This window comes from Carcharhinus amblyrhynchos, unplaced genomic scaffold (assembly GCF_965287045.1).
Source record: "Carcharhinus amblyrhynchos unplaced genomic scaffold, sCarAmb.v2.hapA chromosome_321, whole genome shotgun sequence".
Taxonomy (NCBI): Eukaryota; Metazoa; Chordata; class Chondrichthyes; order Carcharhiniformes; family Carcharhinidae; genus Carcharhinus; species Carcharhinus amblyrhynchos.
This window is the reverse complement of record NW_027650061.1, coordinates 80,001-102,139: the sequence shown is the minus strand read 5'-3', so window position 1 is coordinate 102,139 and position 22,139 is coordinate 80,001. Positions and strand designations below refer to the sequence as shown.

Below are 22,139 nucleotides of genomic sequence, written 5' to 3'. Positions count from 1 at the left end.
GGTAAATTCCAGCCCTGGTGTCTGGATTCTGACAGTTCCCCTTACCTGAGGTAGCAGGATATGAGGTAGCTGCAACGAGAAAGAGAAAAATAACAGTAACATTCCAAAAAACCAAACAGTCCCACCATCAACCCCAAAGAATAGTCGAGAGATAGAGACAGAGACAGAGAGAGAGACACAGAGAGAGAGACACAGAGAGAGAGAGAGAGACAGAGAGAGAAACAGAGAGAGACACAGAGACACAGAGACACAGAGACACACACACAGTCCCAATTGCCCGCATTTGGCCCATACCCCTCTATACCCATCTTACCCATGTAACTTATAAAGTTCCAGTTCCATTTCACCAATCTCACCAAATTCCACAAACCTTAACTTTCTCGGGCAGTCTCCCATGTGGGATCTTACCAAAGACTTTACTGAAATCCATGTAAATACACCATCTGCACTGTTCACATTATATATTAATGATTTGGATAAGGGAACTGAATGTATTATCTCCAAATCTGCAGATGATATAAAGTTAGATGGGAGGATGAGCTGTGAGGAGGATACAGAGATATTTCAGTGTGATTTGGACAGGCTGAGTGTTTCCCTCACACTCACATGACAATCACCGGTTCTGTAATTGCCTTGTTTACTTCTACCACCCTTATTGAAAAGTGGAGCCACATTCTCCATCCTCCAGTCCTCTGGCTCTTTCCCCATGGTCAGAGAGGAATTTCCATCCTCGCTCCCACACCAGCCTGGGATACAATTCATCTGGCCCTGGGGATTTGTCCATCTTTGAGCCAGTCAGAGCCTCCAATACCTCCCCATTTCCTGTGTCAAACTGTGTAGGTTCCTCACAGTCTCTTTTCCTGAATCTGCATCTACATTCTCCTTCTCCAGAGTGAAAACCAACAGAAAGTATTTAGTTAGCATTTTTCCAATGTCTCGTGGCTTCACAGATCGCTGGTCTATCGCTGTCTCTCTTTAAATATACATCCCCCTGCCTGCTTCTTCCGATGACTGTAGGTCACCCACTGACTGTCTCTCTCATTCACTGACTGACTGCCTCCCTGGCCATCTGTCTTTCCCTCTGTCTGACTGTCTATCCCTCTGACTATCTATCACTCTGCCTGACTGCCTGTCACTCTGTATGATTGTCTGTTGCTCCGACTGTCTGTTGCTCTGTCTAACTGCCTGTCACTCTTTCCGACTGTCTCTCACTCTGTCTATTGCTCTGTCTGACTGTCTATCACTCTGTCTATTGCTCTGTCTGACTGTCTATCACTCTGTCTATTGCTCTGTCTGACTGTCTATCACTCTGTCTGACTGTCACTCTATCAATTTATTCCTCTGCCTGACTGTGTATCACTTTGTCTGACTGTCTGACCCTTGTCTGAGTGATGTTGCTCTGTCAGACTGTCTATCGCTCTCTGTCCCTCTTCCTGACTGTCTGTCACCCCGTCTGTCTGTCACTCTGTCTGACTGTCTGTTCCTCTGTCTGGCTGTCTGTCGCTCCGCCTGACTGTCACTCTCTCTGTCTGTTCCTCTGTCTGTCTGTTGCTCCCTCTGACAGTCTGTTCCTCTGTCTGACTGTTGCTCCCTCTGACAGTCTGTTCCTCTGTCTGACTGTAGGTCTCTGTCTCCCTCTCTGCCTGTCCCTGTCATCTACTGTCTTTCCCTCTCTCTCTCATTGGATGGAATTATACGGCTAGCTTACGCCCATTTTGCAGTGGGAAAGTGTTGTAAAATCGGCCGTAAAGTGGTTTGTGTGAATCTCGCTGGTTTTCCCACCTGTTGTGATTTTATGATTTCTGATGCAGTCCAGCCTCTGGCTGGAAAGGGTTGAGAGGTCGCTTCATTTACTTCAACTTGTGATTCTTCATTTCAATGTCATTAGCGAATCCAGCATTCAATCGTCTGGGCCCCCCTCCCCCCCTCCTTCGTCCGGGGCTCCCCCCTCCTTCGTCCGGGGCTCTCCCCCCTTCCTCCCTCGGGGGCTCTCCCCCTTTCCTCCAGGGCTCTCCCCACTTCGTCTGGCCTCTCTTTGGCGGGGGGGGGGCAGCGAGGGGAGAGGGCAGCTGCCACCCTGCTTGCGACCAGTGGGGGAGGGAGAGGGGCTGTGATCAGTCTGGGCACCGGGGATGATGGGGGGGAACGGCAGGGCCTGCATCTCGGGCTATGGGGCCCCGCATTGCGGGCATTGCTGCTTGCGGCTACCTGCAGCAGCAGGAGCCTGACAGCTCTCTTTCTGTCTGACAGACTGTTGCTACTGTGCCTGTGTAGCATCAGAGGTGGGTACATGTGCAATACCTCCCTCTACAGGCTGGCTGGTGGAATAAGCGCTGCCCACAGCCTCTGGCTAGAAACTGACCCACCCATCCTTTCAGACACTGCATAAGACCTGGGCATGGAAACACCCCCAATCTGGAACTCCTCCATTTTCACACCAGCTGGACACTGAGAAAATATCTGACAAAATTCCACCCACTCTATCTATCTTTGATTTACTGTCTGTCACTCTGTGTCCATCTGTCCCTGAAGAGAAACATCGATTATAGGGGCAGGAGGAGGCCATTTGGTCCTTCAAGCCTGCACCACCATTAAATATGATCATGGGTGATCAGGTACTGTCAGTATCCCAGCCCACTTTCTCTCCATCCCCCTTTAATCCCTTTCGCCACGAGGGCCGTGTCCAGCTCCCTCTTGAACATATCTAACTAACTGGCTCCAGCAGCTTTCTGTGGGAGAGTATTCCACAGGTTCACAACTGTCTGAGTGACAGAGTTCTTCCAATCTCAGTCCTGAATGCCTTACCCCTTATTCTCAGGCTGTGATCCCCAGTTCTGGACTTCCCCAACCCAGATTTATTCATAGAATCATAGAAACCCTACAGCGCAGAAAGAGGCCCTTCAGCCCATCGAGTCTGCACTGACCACAATCCGACCCAGGCCCTACCCCGACATCCCTACATATTCACCCACTAATCCCTCTAACCTCAGCATCCCAGGACACTAAGGGGCAATTTTAGCATGGCCAATCAACCAAACCCACACATCTTTGGACTGTGGGAGAAAACCAGAGCACTCGGAGGAAACCCACGCAGACACGAAGAGAATGTGCAAACTCCACACAGTGACCCAAGCCCGGAATGGAACCCAGGTCCCTGGCGCTGTGAGGCAGCAGTGCTAACCCACTGTGTCACTGTGCCCCCGGGAATCGAACCCGGGTCCCTGGCGCTGTGAGACAGCAGTGTTAACCCACTGTGTCACCGTGCCCCTGGGAATCGAACCCGGGACCCTGGCGCTATGAGGCAGCAGTGCGAACTCACAGTGTCACCGTGCCCCCCGGGAATCGAACCCGGGTCCCTGGCGCTGTGAGGCAGCAGTGTTAACCCACTGTGTCACCGTGCCCCCCGGGGAATCGAACCCGGGTCCCTGGCACTGTGAGACAGCAGTGTTAACCCACTGTGTCACTGGGAATCGAACCCGGGTCCCTGGCGCTGTGAGACAGCAGTGTTAACCCACTGTGTCACCGTGCCCCCGGGAATCGAACCTGGGTCCCTGGCGCTGTGAGACAGCAGTGTTAACCCACTGTGTCACCGTGCCCCCCGGGGAATTGAACCCGGGACCATGGCGCTGTGAGACAGCAGTGCTAACCCACTGTGTCACCGTGCCCCCGGGAATCGAACCCGGGTCCCTGGCGCTGTGAGACAGCAGTGTTAACCCACTGTGTCACCGTGCCCCCGGGAATCGAACCTGGGTCCCTGGCGCTGTGAGACAGCAGTGTTAACCCACTGTGTCACCGTGCCCCCCGGGGAATTGAACCCGGGACCCTGGCGCTGTGAGACAGCAGTGTTAACCCACTGTGTCACCGTGCCCCCCGGGGAATCGAACCCGGGTCCCTGGCGCTGTGAGACAGCAGTGCTAACCCACTGTGTCACCGTGCCCCCCGGGGAATCAAACCCAGGACCCTGGCGCTGTGAGACAGCAGTGCTAACCCACTGTGTCACCGTGCCCCCGGGAATCGAACCCGGGTCCCTGGTGCTGTGAGGCAGCAGCGCTAACCCACTGTGTCACCGTGCCCCCCGGGGAATCGAACCCGGGTCCCTGGCACTGTGAGGCAGCAGTGTTAACCCACTGTGTCACCGTGCCCCCGGGAATCGAACCCGGGTCCCTGGCTCTGTGAGACAGCAGTGCTAACCCACTGTGTCACCGTGCCCCCGGGAATCGAACCCGGGTCCCTGGCGCTGTGAGACAGCAGTGCTAACCCACTGTGTCACCGTGCCCCCGGGAATCGAACCCGGGTCCCTGGCGCTGTGAGACAGCAGTGCTAACCCACTGTGTCACCGTGCCCCCCGGGGAATCGAACCCGGGTCCCTGGCGCTGTGAGACAGCAGCGCTAACCCACTGTGTCACCCTTCTTTGGGACATAGTTGTCGCTGGCTGGCCAGCATTTATTACCCATTCTTATTGTCTCTGATCTGAGTGGTTCACTAGGCCACTGCAGGGGTCAGTTGAGAGCCAGCCACATTGCTGTGGCTCGAGAGTCACATGTAAGCCAGACTAGGTAAGGACGGCAGATTTCCTTCCCTGAAGAACATGAGTGACCCAGATGCATTTTTCTGACAATTGACAATGGTTTCATGGTCATCAGTAGATTCTTAATTTCCGATTTTTTGTTATTGAATTCAAGTTTCACTGTCTACTGTGGCGGGATTCGAACCCGGGTCCCCAGAACATTCATTGGAAAGATTCTTCCCACATCCAGCCTGTCCAGTCCCATCAGGATTTGATGTTTCAGTGAGATCCCCTCTCATTTTTCGGAATTCCAGTGTGTACAAGTCCAGTCGATCCAGTCTCTCTTCATATGTCAGTGCTGTCATTCTGGGGATCAGTCTGGTGAACCTTCACTGGATTCCTTCAATAACAAGAATCTCCTTCCTCAGAGTAGGAGACCAAAACTGCACACAATACTCAGGGTGCTGCCTCACCAAGGCCCTGTATAACTGCAGCAAGACACCGTCACTCCTATCCTCAAATCCTCTTGCTATGAAGGCCAGCATGCCATTAGCTTTCCTCACCTCCTGCTGTACCTGCATGCTATCCTTCAGCCACTGTTCCACCATCACACCCAGCTCACGATGCTCTTCCCCTTTTCCTAAACTGCCAACATTCAGATTATAATCTTCCTTCCTGTTTTCGCCATGTATTTATCCACATTATGTTGCATTTGCCAAGTATTTCCCCACTCAACCTGTCCATGTCACCCTGCAGCCTCTTAGCATCCTCCTCACAGCACACACTGCTTAGTGTCGTCTGCAAATTTGGAGATATCACATTGTTCCTTTGTCCAAATCATTAATGTATAATGTGAATAGCGGGGGTCCCAGCACTGAACCCTGCGATATCCCACTAACACTGCCTGAAAAGGACCCGTTTCTTCCCACTCTCTGCTTCCTGTCTGTAAACCAGTTCTCTATCCACATCAATACATTACCCCCAATACCATCAGCTTTCATTCTGCTCACCAATCTCTTGTGTGGGACCTTGTCAAAAGTCTCTTAAAATCCAGATACACAACATCCACTCTACAGGTCACATCCTCAAAGAATTCCAGAAGATTTGTCAAGCACGATTTCCCTTGAGGGAATCCGTTCTGACTTGGACCGATCCTGTCACAGCTTTCCAAATACTCAGTTATTACATCCTTAATAATTAACTCCAGCATTTTCCCCATCACCGATATCAGGCTAACTGGCCTAGAATTCCCGGTTTTCTTTCCCTCCTTTTTTAAAAAGTGGGGTTACATTAACTGCCCTCCAGTCCACTGGAACTCTTCCAGAATCTACGGAATGCTGGAAAGTGATCCCGATACATCCCCTTTTCTAGGGCCACTTCCTTGAGTATTCTGGGATGCAGAGCGTCAGGCCTGGGGTTGGGATTTAATCCCAGCAATTTCCCCAATTTCCTGATTAATAAAGATTTCCTTCAGTTCTCCTTCATGCTAATCCCTGTGTCCCTGAGTATTTCTGGAATGTTATTTGTGTTCTCTGTGAAGACAGACCCAGAGTATCTGTTCAGCTGCTCTGCCAGCTCTTGGCCCATTATGGATTCACCTAAGTCTGTCTGTAAGGGACCAACACTTATCTTTACCAGTCTTTTTCTCTTCACATATCTATAGAGGTTTTTGCAGTCAGTTTTTCTGTTCTCTGCAGCCCTACTCTCTATCTCTCTCTTTGCCCCCCCTCTCTCTCTCTCTGTCTCCCTCTCTAATTCCCCCCCCTTCTCTCTCTTTCCCAGCCCCTCCCTCTCTCTCTCTCTGCCCCCCCGCCCCGTCCTCTGTCCCCCTCTCTCTCTCTGCCCCCCCGCCCCGTCCCCTGTCCCCCCTCTCTGGACAGGGAGTTGTGTACACGGAGACTAACGGTTATATTGGATCAGTCTGGTTGCAGTGTCACCAGGTCCATCGCTGGTTATGGGGGTGAGTTTCAGGGTGTAGCTGTGTGGGATCCGAAGGTTACTGATTGGGTAGGTCAGCAGTGAGCCGGTCTCAATGGTCTTGTTGACGGTGATCAACTCCGGACCGATCCAGGCCCCTGAAGGACCCTGAAATAGAAGAGAGGAGAATCTCTCTGTTAACACGGGAGTGGGAAGTGAGGGAATGACAGAGAGTGGGAGGGCAGGAGGGGGGAGGTGAGAGAGTTGGGGAGAGGGGAGTGAGAGGGGGAGAGGGAGAGGGGAGGGCAAGAGGTGGGGAGGGGGGACAGAGAGAGGGGGGGGGAGTGGAGGGGAGAGGGAGGTGGTCAAAATAGGTTTTCCAAAATAGGTTTTCGGTCCTGGAGGCTACAGTTGAGGAGGAATCAACTGGGGATAGCCAAAGGGAGCAGGCTGCTGGGGGTGAGCCTAGTGTGAAAGCTCAGGTGGTTAGGGGCTGTAAAAGATTGGGACTTGTGATTGGGGACTCCACAGTTAAAGGGACAGATAAGAGAGTTGGAAGTAAAGGTAGGGACTCAGGGCTGGTGTGTTGCCTACCAGGGGCTGGGGTCCGGGATGTATCAGAAAGGATATTCAAGACTCTTAGGGGAGAGGGAGATCAACCCCAAGTTATAATTCATGTGGGGACGCATGATATAGGGAGGCTAAGGGAAGGGGATATTAAGCAGAGATTTATGGAGTTGGGGTGGAAACTGAAGGCCAAGTCAGACAGAGTGGTTATCTCCGGACTCTTGCCTGTGCCACGGGATAGTTTAGAGAGGAATAGAGAGAGAGAAAGTTTGAACTCGTGGCTGAGGGGTTGGTGCAGGAGGGAGGGGTTCAAGTACTTGAGCAATTGGGGCTCGTTCTGGGGAAGGTGGGACCTCTATAAGAGTGATGGTCTACACCTGAATCAGAGGGGGACCAGTATCCTGGGGGGTAAATTTGCTAAGGCTATGCAGGGAGGTTTAAACTGATTCGGAGGGGGGGTGGGATCCTGAGTAGAGGGGTTGAAAGTGAGGGGGGCATAGATGGGGACTGCAATGCACAGCATCGCAGGGGTGGGGTGGAGCAGGGTTTGAAATGTGTATACTTTAATGCGAGGAGTATTCGCAATAAAGTGGATGAACTTGCAGCGTGGATCAGTACCTGGGACTTCGATGTTGTGGCCATTTCAGAGACATGGATAGAGCAGGGGCAGGAATGGTTGCTGCAGGTCCCGGGGTTCAAATGTTTTAGTCGGAGTAGAGAAGGAGGTAGGAGGGGGGGAGGGGTAGCTTTATTGGTCAGGGATTGTATCACAGTGTCAGAGAGGAGGTTTGATGAGGACTTGTCTGTTGAGGTAGTATGGGCGGAGATTAGAAATAGGAGAGGAGAGGTCACCCTGTTGGGAGTCTTTTATAGACCTCCTAAAAGTTCTAGAGAGGTTGAGGAAAGGATTGCGGAGACGATCCTGGTTAGGAGTGAAAGTAATAGGGTAATTGTTATGGGGGACTTTAACTTTACTAATATTGATTGGAATTGTTATAGCTCTAGCTCGTTAGAGGGGTCAGTTTTTGTACAAAGCGTGCAGGAAGGTTTTTTGACTCAGTATGTAGATAGGCCAACTAGAGGTGAGGCTATATTGGATTTGGTGCTGGGAAATGAGCCAGACCAGGTGCTAGACTTGGAAGTTGGTGTGCATTTTGGTGATAGTGACCACAATTCAGTTACGTTCACCTTAGTGATGGAAAGGGATAGGAATGAACCTCGGGCTAGTGGTTTTAGCTGGGGGAAGGGTAATTATGAGGCTATTAGGAGAGAATTAGGAAGCATAGGTTGGACTAGGAGATTACAGGGATTGGGAACGTCCGAAATGTGGAGTTTTTTCAAGGAGCAGCTACTGCGAGTCCGTGATAGGTATGTCCCTGTCAGGCAAGGAGGATTTGGTAGGGCTAGGGAACCGTGGTGCACCAAAAAAGTTTTTCGTTGGTTAAGAGGAAAAAGGAGGCTTATGTTCGGATGAGACGTGAGGGCTCAGGTAGTGCACTAGAAAACTTTAGATTGGCTAGGAGGGAGTTGAAGAGTGAGCTAAGAAGGGCTAAAAGAGGACATGAGAAGACTTTGGCTGATAGGATTAAGGAGAATCCTAAGGCGTTCTATAGGTATGTTAAGAACAGAAGGTTGGTTAGGGCAAGATTAGGGCCAGTTATAGACAGCAGAGGGAAGTTATGTGTGGAACCGGAGGAGATTGGAGAGGCATTGAACCAATATTTCTCTTCGGTGTTCACGCAGGGGGACATGGATATAGCTGAGGAGGACACTGGATTGCAGGGGAGTAGAATTGACAGTGTTGCAGTTGATAAGGAGGATGTGCTAGATATTCTGGAGGGTCTGAAAATAGGTAAGTCCCCTGGTCCGGATGGGATTTACCCCAGGATTCTCTGGGAGGCAAGAGAAGTGATTGCAGAGCCTCTGGCTCTGATTTTCAGGTCGTCGTTGGCCTCTGGTATAGTACCGGAAGATTGGAGGTTAGCGAATGTTGTCCCATTGTTTAAGAAGGGGAACAGAGACTTCCCCGGGAATTATAGACCGGTGAGTCTCACTTCTGTTGTGGGCAAGGTTTTAGAAAAAATTATTCGGGATAGGATTTATAGTTATTTGGAGAGTAAAGAATTGATTGGAGATAGTCAGCATGGTTTTGTGGTGGGTAGGTCGTGCCTTACTAACCTTATTGAGTTTTTTGAGAAAGTGACCAAAGAGGTGGATGGGGGTAAGGCAGTGGACGTGGTGTATATGGATTTTAGTAAGGCGTTTGATAAGGTTCACCATGGTAGGCTTCTGCAGAAAATGCAGATGTATGGGATTGGGGGTGATCTAGGGAATTGGATCAGGAATTGGCTAGCGGATAGGAGACAGAGGGTGGTGGTTGATGGTAAATATTCATCATGGAGTTCGGTTTCGAGTGGTGTGCCTCAGGGATCTGTTTTGGGGCCACTGCTGTTTGTAATTTTTATTAATGATCTGGATGAGGGTATAGTTGGGTGGATTAGTAAGTTTGCTGATGACACCAAAGTCGGAGGTGTGGTAGATAGTGATGAAGGGTGTCATAGTTTGCAGGAAGACTTAGACAGGTTGCAGAGCTGGGCCGAGAGGTGGCGGATGGAGTTTAATGCGGAGAAGTGTGAGGTAATTCACTTTGGTAGGAATAACATGTGTTGAGTATAGGGCTAACGGGAGGACTTTGAATAGTGTGGATGAGCAGAGGGATCTAGGTGTATGTGTACATAGATCCCTGAAAGTTGGGAATCAAGTAGATAGGGTTGTTAAGAAGGCATACGGTGTCTTGGCGTTTATTGGTAGGGGGATTGAATTTAGGAGTCGCAGCGTCATGTTGCAACTGTACACAACTCTGGTGCGGCCGCACTTGGAGTACTGTGTGCAGTTCTGGTCCCCACATTACAGGAAGGATGTGGAGGCTTTGGAGAGGGTGCAGAGGAGGTTTACCAGGATGTTGCCTGGTATGGAGGGGAGGTCCTATGAGGAGAGACTGAGGGATTTGGGGTTGTTTTCGCTGGAAAGAAGGCGGCTAAGAGGGGATCTTATTGTAACATATAAGATGATTAGAGGTTTAGATAGGGTGGATAGTGATAGCCTTTTTCCTCTGATGGAGAAATCTAGCACGAGGGGGCATGGCTTTAAATTAAGGGGTGGTAGTTATAGGATGGATGTCAGGGGTAGGTTCTTTACCCAGAGGGTGGTGAGGGATTGGAATGCCCTGCCTGCTGCAGTTGTAAATGCGCCTAGTTTGGGGGCGTTTAAGAGATCTGTGGATAGGTTTATGGACGAGAAGGATTGGTTTAGGTTAGTGGGTCATTGTTGTTGTTGTATTTTTTTAACTGGTCGGCGCAACATCGTGGGCCGAAGGGCCTGTTCTGCGCTGTAATGTTCTATGTTCTATGTTCTAAAGGGGGGGGAAGAGAGAGGGGGGAAAGAGAGAGGGGGGGAAAGAGAGAGGGGGGGAAAGAGAGAGGGGGGAAAAGAGAGGGGGGGAAGAGAGAGGGGGGAAAGAGAGGGGGGGGAAAGAGAGAGGGGGGGGAAAGAGAGAGGGGGGGGAAAGAGAGAGGGGGGGAGAAAAAAAGAGAGAGGGGGGAAGAGGAGGGGAGGAGAGAGAGAGGGGGGTAGAGAGAGGGGGAAAAGAGAGAGGGGAGGGGAAAGAGAGAGGGGGGAAAGAGAGAGGGGAGGGGAAAGAGAGAGGGGGGAAAGAGAGAGGGGGGAAAGAGAGAGGGGGGGAAAGAGAGAGGGGGGAAAGAGAGAGGGGGAAGAGGAAAGAGAGAGGGGGAAGAGAGAGGGCAGGAGAGGAAAGAGACAGAGAGCGGGGGCACAGACAGAGAGCGGGGGGCACAGACAGAGAGCGGGGGCACAGACAGAGAGCGGGGGCACAGACAGAGAGCGGGGGCACAGACAGAGCGCGCGGGGCCGACAGAGCGAGCGGGGGGCACAGACAGAGCGAGCGGGGGGCACAGACAGAGCGAGCGGGGGGACACAGAGCGAGCGGGGGGGACACAGAGCGAGCGGGGGGGACACAGAGCGAGCGGGGGGGACACAGAGCGAGCGGGGGGACACAGAGCGAGCGGGGGGACACGAGCGAGCGGGGGACACAGAGCGAGCGGGGGGGGACACAGAGCGAGCGGGGGGACACAGAGCGAGCGGGGGGACACAGAGCGAGCGGGGGGACACAGAGCGAGCGGGGGGGACACAGAGCGAGCGGGGGGGACACAGAGCGAGCGGGGGGACAGAGAGAACATAAGAACATAAGAAATAGGAGCAGGAGTAGGCCATCTAGCACTTCGAGCCTGCCCCGCCATTCAATAAGATCATGGCTGATCTGTCGTGTCTCAGTTCCACATTCCCGCCCTCTCCCCATAACCCTTAATCCCCTCTCTTATCAAAACCCATCAACCCGCTTCTTAAAAATATTTAGCGAGGCAGCCTCCACCACTTCAACGGGCAGAGAATTCCAGAGATTCACCACCCTTTGAGTGAAGAAGTTCCTCCTCAACTCCGTTCTAAACCACCCCCCCTTTATCTTGAGGCTGTGCCCCCTAGTCCTACTGTCCTTTCTGAGCGGGAAGAGTCTCTACACCTCTATCCTATCCATCCCATTCATCATCTTATACGTCTCAATGAGATCTCCCCTCATTCTTCTAAACTCTAACGAGTACAAGCCTAGTTTATTCAGCCTCTCCTCATAGCTCAACCCCCTCAACTCCGGTATCAGCCTAGTAACCTCCTCTGCACTCCTCCAAGGCCAAAATATCCTTGCGTAAGTACGGTGCCCAAAACTGCACACAGTACTCCAGCTGCGGCCTCACCAATGCCCTATACAGTTGCAGCAAGACCTCCCTACTTTTATATTCAATCCCCCTCGCTATGAAGGCCAGCATCCCATTCGCCTTCCTGACCACCTGCTGCACCTGCAGGCTGGGTTTTGCGACTCATGCACAAGGACCCCGAGGTCCCTCTGCACCGTCGCCTGCTGCGTTTTTCGCCCGGTAAGTAATAGTCCTTCCTACCATTATTCCTACCAAAGTGGACCACCTCACACTTGCCAACATTAAATTCCATTTGCCATTTCCTGGCCCATTCGCCCAGCCTATCTAGATCCTTCTGCAGACTCTCCACACCCTCCGCACAATTTGCATTCCCCCAATCTTGGTGTCATCAGCAAATTTCGACACCATACACTCGGTTCCCTCCTCCAGATCATCTATATAAATGGTAAATAGCTGAGGCCCCAGCACCGATCCCTGGGGCACTCTACTAGTCACCAACCGCCAATCCGAATAGCACCCGTTGACCCCCACTCTCTGCCTCCTATTTGACAACCAATCCCCTATCCACGCTAACACCCTACCCCCAACTCCATGTCCCTCGACCTTCTGCAATAACCTCTTGTGAGAGCGGGGGGGGACAGAGAGAGAGAGCGGGGGGGGACAGAGAGAGAGAGCGGGGGGGGACAGAGAGAGAGAGCGGGGGGGGACAGAGAGAGAGAGCGGGGGGGGACAGAGAGAGAGAGCGGGGGGGGACAGAGAGAGAGAGCGGGGGGGGACAGAGAGAGAGAGCGGGGGGGGACAGAGAGAGAGAGCGGGGGGGACAGAGAGAGAGAGCGGGGGGGGACAGAGAGAGAGAGCGGGGGGGGACAGAGAGAGAGAGCGGGGGGGGACAGAGAGAGAGAGCGGGGGGGGACAGAGAGAGAGAGCGGGGGGGGACAGAGAGAGAGAGCGGGGGGGGACAGAGAGAGAGAGCGGGGGGGGACAGAGAGAGAGAGCGGGGGGGGACAGAGAGAGAGAGCGGGGGGGGACAGAGAGAGAGAGCGGGGGGGGACAGAGAGAGAGAGCGGGGGGGGACAGAGAGAGAGAGCGGGGGGGGACAGAGAGAGAGAGCGGGGGGGGACAGAGAGAGAGAGCGGCGGGGGGACAGAGAGAGAGAGCGGGGGGGGACAGAGAGAGAGAGCGGGGGGGGACAGAGAGAGAGAGCGGGGGGGGGGACAGAGAGAGAGAGCGGGGGGGACAGAGAGAGAGAGCAGGGGGGGACAGAGAGAGAGAGCGGGGGGGACAGAGAGAGAGAGAGAGCGGGGGGGACAGAGAGAGAGAGCGGGGGGGACAGAGAGAGAGAGAGCGGGGGGGACAGAGAGAGAGCGGGGGGGACAGAGAGAGAGCCGGGGGGGAGAGAGGGTGAGGGTGTGGAGAGAATGAGGGGAAGAGAGAAGGGGACAGAGGGAGAGAGGGTGAGGGGAATGGACTGTGCGTGTGCGTGCATATAGGGAAATGCATCCACTCCCCGTGTCCTTGCGCCCAGTGTCCCCGTGCCCGGTGTATCCACTCCCGGTGTCCCCGCGCCCGGTGTCCCCGCGCCCAGTGTATGTACTGGATTGGTATTCTCACCTCTTGCTTTATTTCCAGTCTGTATTTCTCTACATCCCGAACTGCGGTTGGTAGTTTCTGGGTCCACTGTAGAATGAAGATATAAAGATTTTGATTCTGCAGACGGACTGGTCTTGGAGTGTCGTAATAAAACTCGGGTTCGTAGGCTCGGCCTGAGGGAAGAATCAGGAACCCTGTTAATGAGGGTCATCCTCACAACTCCCTCAATAAACTCCAAAACACTCCAAACAATTCCCAGGAACTCCCTCCTCCTGCGCCCCCCCACCCCCTTATTCCCCACTTGTCTGGATGGGTGCAGCTCCAACAACACTCAAGAAACTCAACACCATCCAGGATAAAGCAGCTCTGCTTGACTGGCACCACATCCACAAACATTCACTCCCTCCACCACCGATGCTCAGTAGCAGCAGCGTACACCATCTACAAGATTCACTGCAGTAATTCACCAAAGATCCTTAGACAGCACCTTCCAAACCCACAACCATTTCCATCTAGAAGGACAAGGGCAGCAGGTAAATGGGAACATCACACCTGTAAGTTCCCCTCCAAGTCACTTACCATCCTGACTTGGAAATATATCGCCATTCCATCGCAGTCACTGGGTCAAAATCCTGGAATTCCCTCCCTAACAGCACTGTGGATGTACCTACACTCAGGGACTGCAGCGACTCAAGAAGGCAGCTCACCACCACCTTCTCTGGGGCAACTAGGGATGGGCAATAAATGCTGGCCCAGCTAGTGACACTCATGTCCCATAATATTGTCCCATAACTTGTAGAAGAAGGTACATGACATGCTTGTCTTCATCAGCCGGGGCACTGAGAACAGGAGTTGGGAAATCATGTTGCAGCTTTATAAAACCTTGGTTAGGCTGCATTTGGAGTATTGTGTGCAGTTCTGGTCACCACACTACCAGAAGGATGTGGAAGCTCTGGAGAGAGTGTAAAGAAGGTTCACCGGGATGTTGCCTGGTCTCGAGGGTGTTGACTATGAGGAGAGGTTAGAGAAACTGGGATTGGTTTTACTGGAAAGACGGAGGTTGAGGGGAAACCTGACAGAGGGTCTACACAATGATGAGAGGCACAGATAGGGTGGATAGACAGAGGCTTTTCCCCAGGGTGGAAGGGTCAGTTACACGAGGGGGGCACAGGTTTAAGGTGAGAGGGGGAAAGTTTAAAGGAGATGTGCGAGGGGAGTTTTTCACACCTAGAACACGCTGCCGGGGGGGTTGGGGGGGGTGGTGGCGGGGGTGGAAGAAAGAACATTAGCAACATTGAGGAGGCAGCTGGATGGGTTCAGGAGTAGGGAGGGAATAGAGGGATAGAAATCTGGTGCAGGCTTGATGGGCCAAAGGGCCTGTTCCTGGACTGATTTGTTATCTGCTATCCCACTCAGACTCACAGTCAGAACAGGGTCAAAGACTGAAGAAGGTTTTTGAAAAGAAAGAGGAAAGATTGGAACAGGGCGATGGGAAAAGCAGTGTAAAACCAGAGAAGCCAGAGTACTAACAGTGTGAAACCAGAGAACCCAGAGTACTAACAGTGTGAAACCAGAGAACCCAGAGTACTAACAGTGTGAAACCAGAGAACCCAGAGTACTAACAGTGTAAAACCAGAGAAGCCAGAGTACTAACAGTGTGAAACCAGAGAACCCAGAGTACTAACAGTGTAAAACCAGAGAAGCCAGAGTACTAACAGTGTGAAACCAGAGAAACCAGAGTACTAACAGTGTGAAACCAGAGAACCCAGAGTACTAACAGTGTAAAACCAGAGAACCCAGAGTACTAACAGTGTGAAACCAGAGAACCCAGAGTACTAACAGTGTAAAACCAGAGAACCCAGAGTACTAACAGTGTAAAACCAGAGAACCCAGAGTACTAACAGTGTAAAACCAGAGAACCCAGAGTACTAACAGTGTGAAACCAGAGAACCCAGAGTACTAACAGTGTGAAACCAGAGAACCCAGAGTACTAACAGTGTGAAACCAGAGAACCCAGAGTACTAACAGTGTGAAACCAGAGAACCCAGAGTACTAACAGTGTGAAACCAGAGAACCCAGAGTACTAACAGTGTGAAACCAGAGAACCCAGAGTACTAACAGTGTGAAACCAGAGAACCCAGAGTACTCACAGTGTGAAACCAGAGAACCCAGAGTACTCACAGTGTGAAACCAGAGAACCCAGAGTACTAACACTGGGAAACCAGAGAACCCAGAGCACTAACAGTGTGAAACCAGAGAATCCAGAGTACTAACACTGGGAAACCAGAGAAACCAGAGTACTAACAGTGTGAAACCAGAGTACTAACAGTGTGAAACCAGAGAATCCAGAGTACTAACAGTGTGAAACCAGAGAATCCAGAGTACTAACAGTGTGAAACCAGAGTACTCACAGTGTGAAACCAGAGAAACCAGAGGACAAACAGTGTGAAATCAGAGTACTCACAGTGTGAAACCAGAGAATCCAGCGTACTAACACTGGGAAACCAGAGAATCCAGCGTACTAACAGTGTGAAACCAGAGAACCCAGAGTACTAACAGTGTGAAACCAGAGAATCCAGAGTACTAACAGTGTGAAACCAGAGAATCCAGAGTACTAACAGTGTGGAAACCAGAGAACCCAGAGTACTAACACTGGGAAACCAGAGAATCCAGCGTACTAACAGTGTGAAACCAGAGAACCCAGAATACTAACAGTGTGAAACCAGAGAATCCAGAGTACTAACAGTGTGAAACCAGAGAACCCAGAGTACTAACACTGGGAAACCGGAGAATCCAGCGTACTAACAGTGTGAAACCAGAGAACCCAGAGTACTAACAGTGTGAAACCAGAGAATCCAGAGTACTAACAGTGTGAAACCAGAGAATCCAGAGTACTAACAGTGTGAAACCAGAGAACCCAGAGTACTAACAGTGGGAAACCAGAGAATCCAGAGTACTAACACTGGGAAACCAGAGAATCCAGAGTACTCACAGTGTGAAACCAGAGAAACCAGAGGACTAACAGTGTGAAACCAGAGGACTAACAGTGTGAAACCAGAGGACTAACAGTGTGAAACCAGAGGACTAACAGTGTGAAACCAGAGTACTAACAGTGTGAAACCAGAGTACTAACAGTGTGAAACCAGAGAATCCAGAGTACGAACAGTGTGAAACCAAAGAATCCAGAGTACTAAGTGTGAAACCAGAGAAACCAGAGTACCAGCAGTGTGAAATCAGAGAATCCAGAGTACTAACAGTGTGAAACCAGAGCTTTAGAAAAGTGAAGCCATTTCTGCAGATTGATGGATCATTTTAAAAGGGGTGGGGGAATGTGATGATACGTGCCTTTAAGAAATGTATTTTATGTCATATTTCTTGTGAAGGGAATGTCTTAAACTTCAGTTTTGATTATGGTGTCACTTTGTCTACAAATGGCAGCCCAGATACTGAGAATGCAGAAGAATAATCGATCCTAGATATTGGGGTGTTTTAATCTAAGTTAATGCATGAGTTCATGATTTTTTTTGGTTATCCCCTGGGGTTTCAGAGTAAGGTATTAATTAGGATGATTGACAAGAGCATGTCATGTGCTGACGGGAGAAGTAACTCTAGTGGGACACTACGATCTTGTACCGAATGTCCCAGCCACCATCAGCATTTCTCGTATATCTTTGGCTTACAGAGAAACAAGCAGGCAGTTGTTGTTCGGATTTGAAAGGAGCAGCAGCTAATCTCTCTCTCTCTCCCTGGAGATTGAAGTCTGAGGTCAGCTAGAAAATAGCAGAGATGTTCTGGAGGTCTCACAGCCTGTGTAACAGCACAGATGCATGTTCTTTGGTAACTGATTCTGAAGAACAGTTGAGGACTATAAGGAGTATTGCTTAAATTGGTAATAATAGACTTAGGCTAGCAATTAAGAATTGTATATTGGCATTTCACTTAGTAAAAGTAATGCTAATTGCTTTTCTTATAAATAAACAATGTGTTAAATAGAGTTTGTTTTAATAAAAGCTTCCTAGTGCATCAATGAAATCACATCTAGAGAGAAACACTTCATGCCCCGATTAACGCCACACCAAAAACAGCTGGTTCTCAGCGAACTTTGGAATATACCTTCAACAGGAGAATCATAGAATCCCCATTGTGCAGAATGAGGCCATTCAGCTCATCGAGTCTACAACAACCACAATCCCACCCAGGCCCTATTCCCGAAATCGGACATATTTACCCTGAAAACTCCCCTAACATTAGGGGAAGTTTAGCATGGCCAATCCACCTAACCTGCATCTTTGGACTGTGGGAGGAAAGTGGTGGAAACCCACGCAGACACGGGGAGAATGTGCAGACTCCACACAGACAGTGACCCGAGCCAGGAATCAAACCTGGGTCCCAGCGCTGTGAGGCAGCAGTGTCACAAGGTCATAGAGGTTTACAGATGGAAACAGGGCCGCCACTTTTTTTCCCCTAAGCTAAACCCAACTGACCACATTTGGCCCATATCCCTCGATAACCATCGTACCCATCGTACCGTGCTTTTTAAAAGATAAAACTGTACCTGCCTCTACTACTACCTCTGGCAGCTTGTTCCAGGCACTCACCACCCTCTGGGTGAAAATACTGTCCCTCTGGACACTTTTGTATCTCTCCCCTCTCACCTTAAACCTCTGCCCTCTAGTTTTACACTCCCCTACCTTTGGGAAAAGATATTGACTATCTCGCTGATCTGTGCCCCTCATTATTTTATAGACCTCTATCAGATCACCCCTCAGCCTCCTACGCTCCAGAGAAAAAAGTCCCAATCTATCCAGCCTCTCCTTATAACTCAATCCATCAAGTCCTGGTAGCATCCTAGTAAATCTTTTCTGCACTCTTTCTAGTTTAATAATATCCTTGCTGTAAAAGGGTGACCAGAACTGCACACAGTATTCCAAGTGTGGCCTTACCAATGTCTTGTACAACTTTAACAAGATGTTCCAACTCCTGTATTCAATGTTCTGACCAATGAAACCAAGCATGCCAAATGCCTTCTTCACCACTCTGTTCACCTGTGACTCCACTTTCAAGGAGTAATGAACCTGTACCCCTAGATCTCTTTGTTCTGTAACTCTCCCCAGTGCCCTACCATTAACTGAGTAACTCCTGCCCTGGTTCAATCTGCCAAAATACATCACCTGCATTTATCTAAATTAAACTCCATCTGCCATTCGTCAGCCCACTGGCCCAATTGATCAAGATTCCATTGCAATTGGAGATAACTTTCTTCACTGTCCACTATGCCACCAATTTTGGTATCATCTGCAAACTTACTAACCATGTCCCCTATATTCTCATCCAAATCATTAATATAAATGACAAATAACAGTGGGCCCAGCACTGATCCCTGAGGCACACCGCTGGTCACAGGCCTCCAGTTTGAGAAACAACCCTCTACAATCACCCTCTGGCTTCTGTTAAGGAGTGACCGCTCACTGATATCCGGGAGTGACCGCTCACTGATATCCGGGAGTGACCGCTCACTGATATCCGGGAGTGACCGCTCACTGATATCCGGGAGTGACCGCTCACTGATATCCGGGAGTGACCGCTCACTGATATCCGGGAGTGACCGCTCACTGATATCCGGGAGTGACCGCTCACTGATATCCGGGAGTGACCGCTCACTGATATCCGGGAGTGACCGCTCACTGATATCCGGGAGTGACCGCTCAGTGAGCAATTATTAGTAATTATTTATCAAAATTCGCTGGACTCTGGGGAGGTGCCAGAAGATTGGAAAACAGCTAATGTTACACTGCTGTTTAAAAAGGGTAGCAGACAAAAGGCAGGTAACTACAGGCCGATTAGCTTAATGTCTGGAGTTGGAAAAATGCTAGAATCCATAAGAAATAATAGTAGGAGGGATTATTATTTAAAGGGTGAAAAGCTGCAGCATGCTACGGTGCAGAGGGACCTGGGGGTCCTTGTGCATGAGTCGCAAAAACCCAGTCTGCAGGTGCAGCAGGTGATCAAGAAGGCGAATGGGATGTTAATCCCTCAGTGATACACGATAGTGACTCCTCAGTGACACCTGGGAGTGACCACACAGTGATATCGGGGAGTCACCGCTCAGTGAACATTTAGAGAAGTTTAGAATGATCAGAAATAGTCAGCATGGCTTTGTCAATGACAGGTCGTGCCCTACGAGCCTAGTTGAGTTCTTTGAAAATGTGACTGAACACATTGACGAAGGAAGAGCGGTGGATGTGGTTTACATGGACTTCAGCAAGGCGTTTGATAAGGTCCCCCATGCAAGACTTCTTGAGAAGGTGAGAGGGCATGGGATCCAAGGGGCTTTGGTCTTGTGGATCCAGAACTGGCTTGCCTGCAGAAGGCAGAGAGTGGTTGTGGATGGGTCTTTTCCTGCATGGAGGTCAGTCACCAGTGGAGTGCCCCAGGGATCTGTTCTAGGACCCTTGCTGTTTGTCAAATTCATAAATGACCTGGATGAGGAAGTGGAGGGATGGGTTAGTAAGTTCGCCGACGATACGAAGGTTGGTGGTGTTGTGGATGGTCTGGGAGGATGTCAGAAGTTGCAGCGAGACATAGATAGGATGCAAGACTGGGCGGAGAAGTGGCAGATGGACTTCAACGCGGATAAATGTGTAGTGGTCCATTTTGGCAGGACCAATGGGATGCAGGAGTACAATATCAAGGGTAGGAGTCTTAGCTGGGTTGAGGAGCAGAAGGATCTTGGGGTCCGGGTCCATAGGACTCTTAAATCGGCCTCGCAGGTGGAGGATGTGGTCAAGAAGGCGTATGGTGTACTGGCCTTCATTAATCGAGGGATTGAGTTTAGGATTCGGGAGGTATTGCTGCAACTTTATAAGACCCTTGTCAGACCCCACTTGGAGTACTGTGCGCAGTTCTGGTCGCCTCACTATAGGAAGGATGTGGAAGCTATTGAGATGGTGCAGAGGAGATTTACAAGGATGTTGCCTGGATTGGGAGGCATGCCTTATGAAGATAGGTTGAGGGAGCTAGGTCTCTTCTCCCTGGAGAGACGAAGGTTGAGAGGCAACCTGATAGAGGTTTATAAAATGTTGAGAGGAATAGATAGGGTGGATTCTCAGAGGCTATTTCCCAGGGCTGAAATGGTCGCTACGAGAGGACACAGGTTTAAGGTGCTGGGAAGCAAGTACAGAGGAGATGTCAGGGGTAAGTTTTTCACTCAGAGGGTGGTGAGCGAATGGAATTGGCTGCCGTCAGTGGGTGGTGGAGGCGAACTCACTGGGGTCTTTTAAGAGACTTCTGGATGAGTATATGGGATTTAATGGGATTGAGGGTTATAGATAGGCCTGGTAGGTATGGATATGATCGGTACAACTTGTGGGCCGAAGGGCCTGTTTGTGCTGTAGTGTTCTATGTTCTATGAGGGGGTTAGCTTATGAGGAGAGATTGAATAGACTGGGCCTATTAGAGTTTAGAAGGCTGAGAGGGGATCTTATAGAGACTTACAAGATAATGAAAGGGATGGATAGGGTAGAGGTAGAGAGATTCTTTCCACTTAGAAAGGATAGCAGGACTAGGGGGCACAGCCTCAAGATAAAGGGGGGGTGGTTTAGAACGGAGTTGAGGAGGAACTTCTTCACTCAAAGGGTGGTGAATCTCTGGAATTCTCTGCCCGTTGAAGTGGTGGAGGCTGCCTCGCTGAATATTTTTAAGACGCGGGTTGATGGGTTTTTGATAAGAGAGGGGATTAAGGGTTATGGGGAGAGGGTGGGAAAGTGGAACTGATCCACTTCAGATCAGCCATGATCTTATTGAATGGCGGGGCAGGCTCGAAAGGCTAGATGGCCTACTCCTGCTCCTATTTCTTATGTTCTTATTGGCCCCTGTGTGATGCTTTACTGACACAAGAAAGAGCCCTCATTGAGACACTGGTGACCATCACTGACCTCTTGGTGACCCATTAACTCTTCAGTGATCGCTCTTTCACACCTCAGTGACCCCTCTCATTGGCCGTTTGGTGACCCCTCTCATTGACTGTTGGTAACCCCTGTCATTGACCCCTCAGTGACCCTGCATTGACCTCTCACTGAGCCCTGGTATTGGTTAATTTCAGGAGTTTTGCACTTACCGGTCAGGTTAAAGAGGCAGCTGTCCGAGCCCACCTCATTGGACAGGGTACATCGATAGGTGCCGTATTTCTTGCTGGACAGCCGTTCTATCTGCCACTCTGCTGTCAGCTGGGGATCACTGGCTGCCGTTTCAAAGGGAATTCCATTAAAACTCCACATCACAGAGGAGACACGGAGTGGTTTTCCACCAGACACTTTACAGCTGAGAGTCAGTGAGCGGCCCACTCTCTGACGGACATCCTCATACTGAGGTTCCACTGTCAGGGGATCTGGGGGAGAGGCAGAGGACAGGACAACATGACGTCCACCTCTCAGTCTGTGACCCTGTCCACTATCCCATCTCTTCCTCCCTCACTCCCACTTCCCTTCGATCCCAACTCCTCACCCTCACTTTCTGTCCCCCTTCCTCCCTCCTTCCCCTTTCCTTCATCACTTCCTCCCTCTCTCCTTTACTCCCTTTCTCCTTCTGTCCCCCTTCCCTATCCATCCCTCTCCCTCTCCCTCCCCCCCTCTCTCTTCCTATTCTTCCCCCTTCCTTCCACCCTTTCCCTCTCCAGCCCTCCTTCTCTCCCTCCTTCTCCCCTCTCTTCTTCCCTCTTTCCCTCCCTCCCTCCCTATCCCTCCCCATCTCTCTCCCCTCCCTCCCTCTCTCTCTC

General features: G+C 50.8%; 1 protein-coding gene across 1 annotated transcript in view; it reads right to left on the bottom strand.

The window, feature by feature from the left end:
* LOC145339090 (MAM domain-containing glycosylphosphatidylinositol anchor protein 1-like) overlaps positions 1–22,139 on the bottom strand; it is a 131,069-nt gene that overhangs the window by 31,038 nt on the left and 77,892 nt on the right. Inside the window, exons 12-15 of the mRNA XM_080183520.1 lie at positions 21,483–21,752; positions 13,388–13,539; positions 6,413–6,593; positions 46–69 (exon numbers count right to left, since the gene is read on the bottom strand). Coding sequence (XP_080039646.1) covers positions 46–69; positions 6,413–6,593; positions 13,388–13,539; positions 21,483–21,752 — 627 coding nt within the window. The remainder of the gene's footprint in view (positions 1–45; positions 70–6,412; positions 6,594–13,387; positions 13,540–21,482; positions 21,753–22,139) is intronic.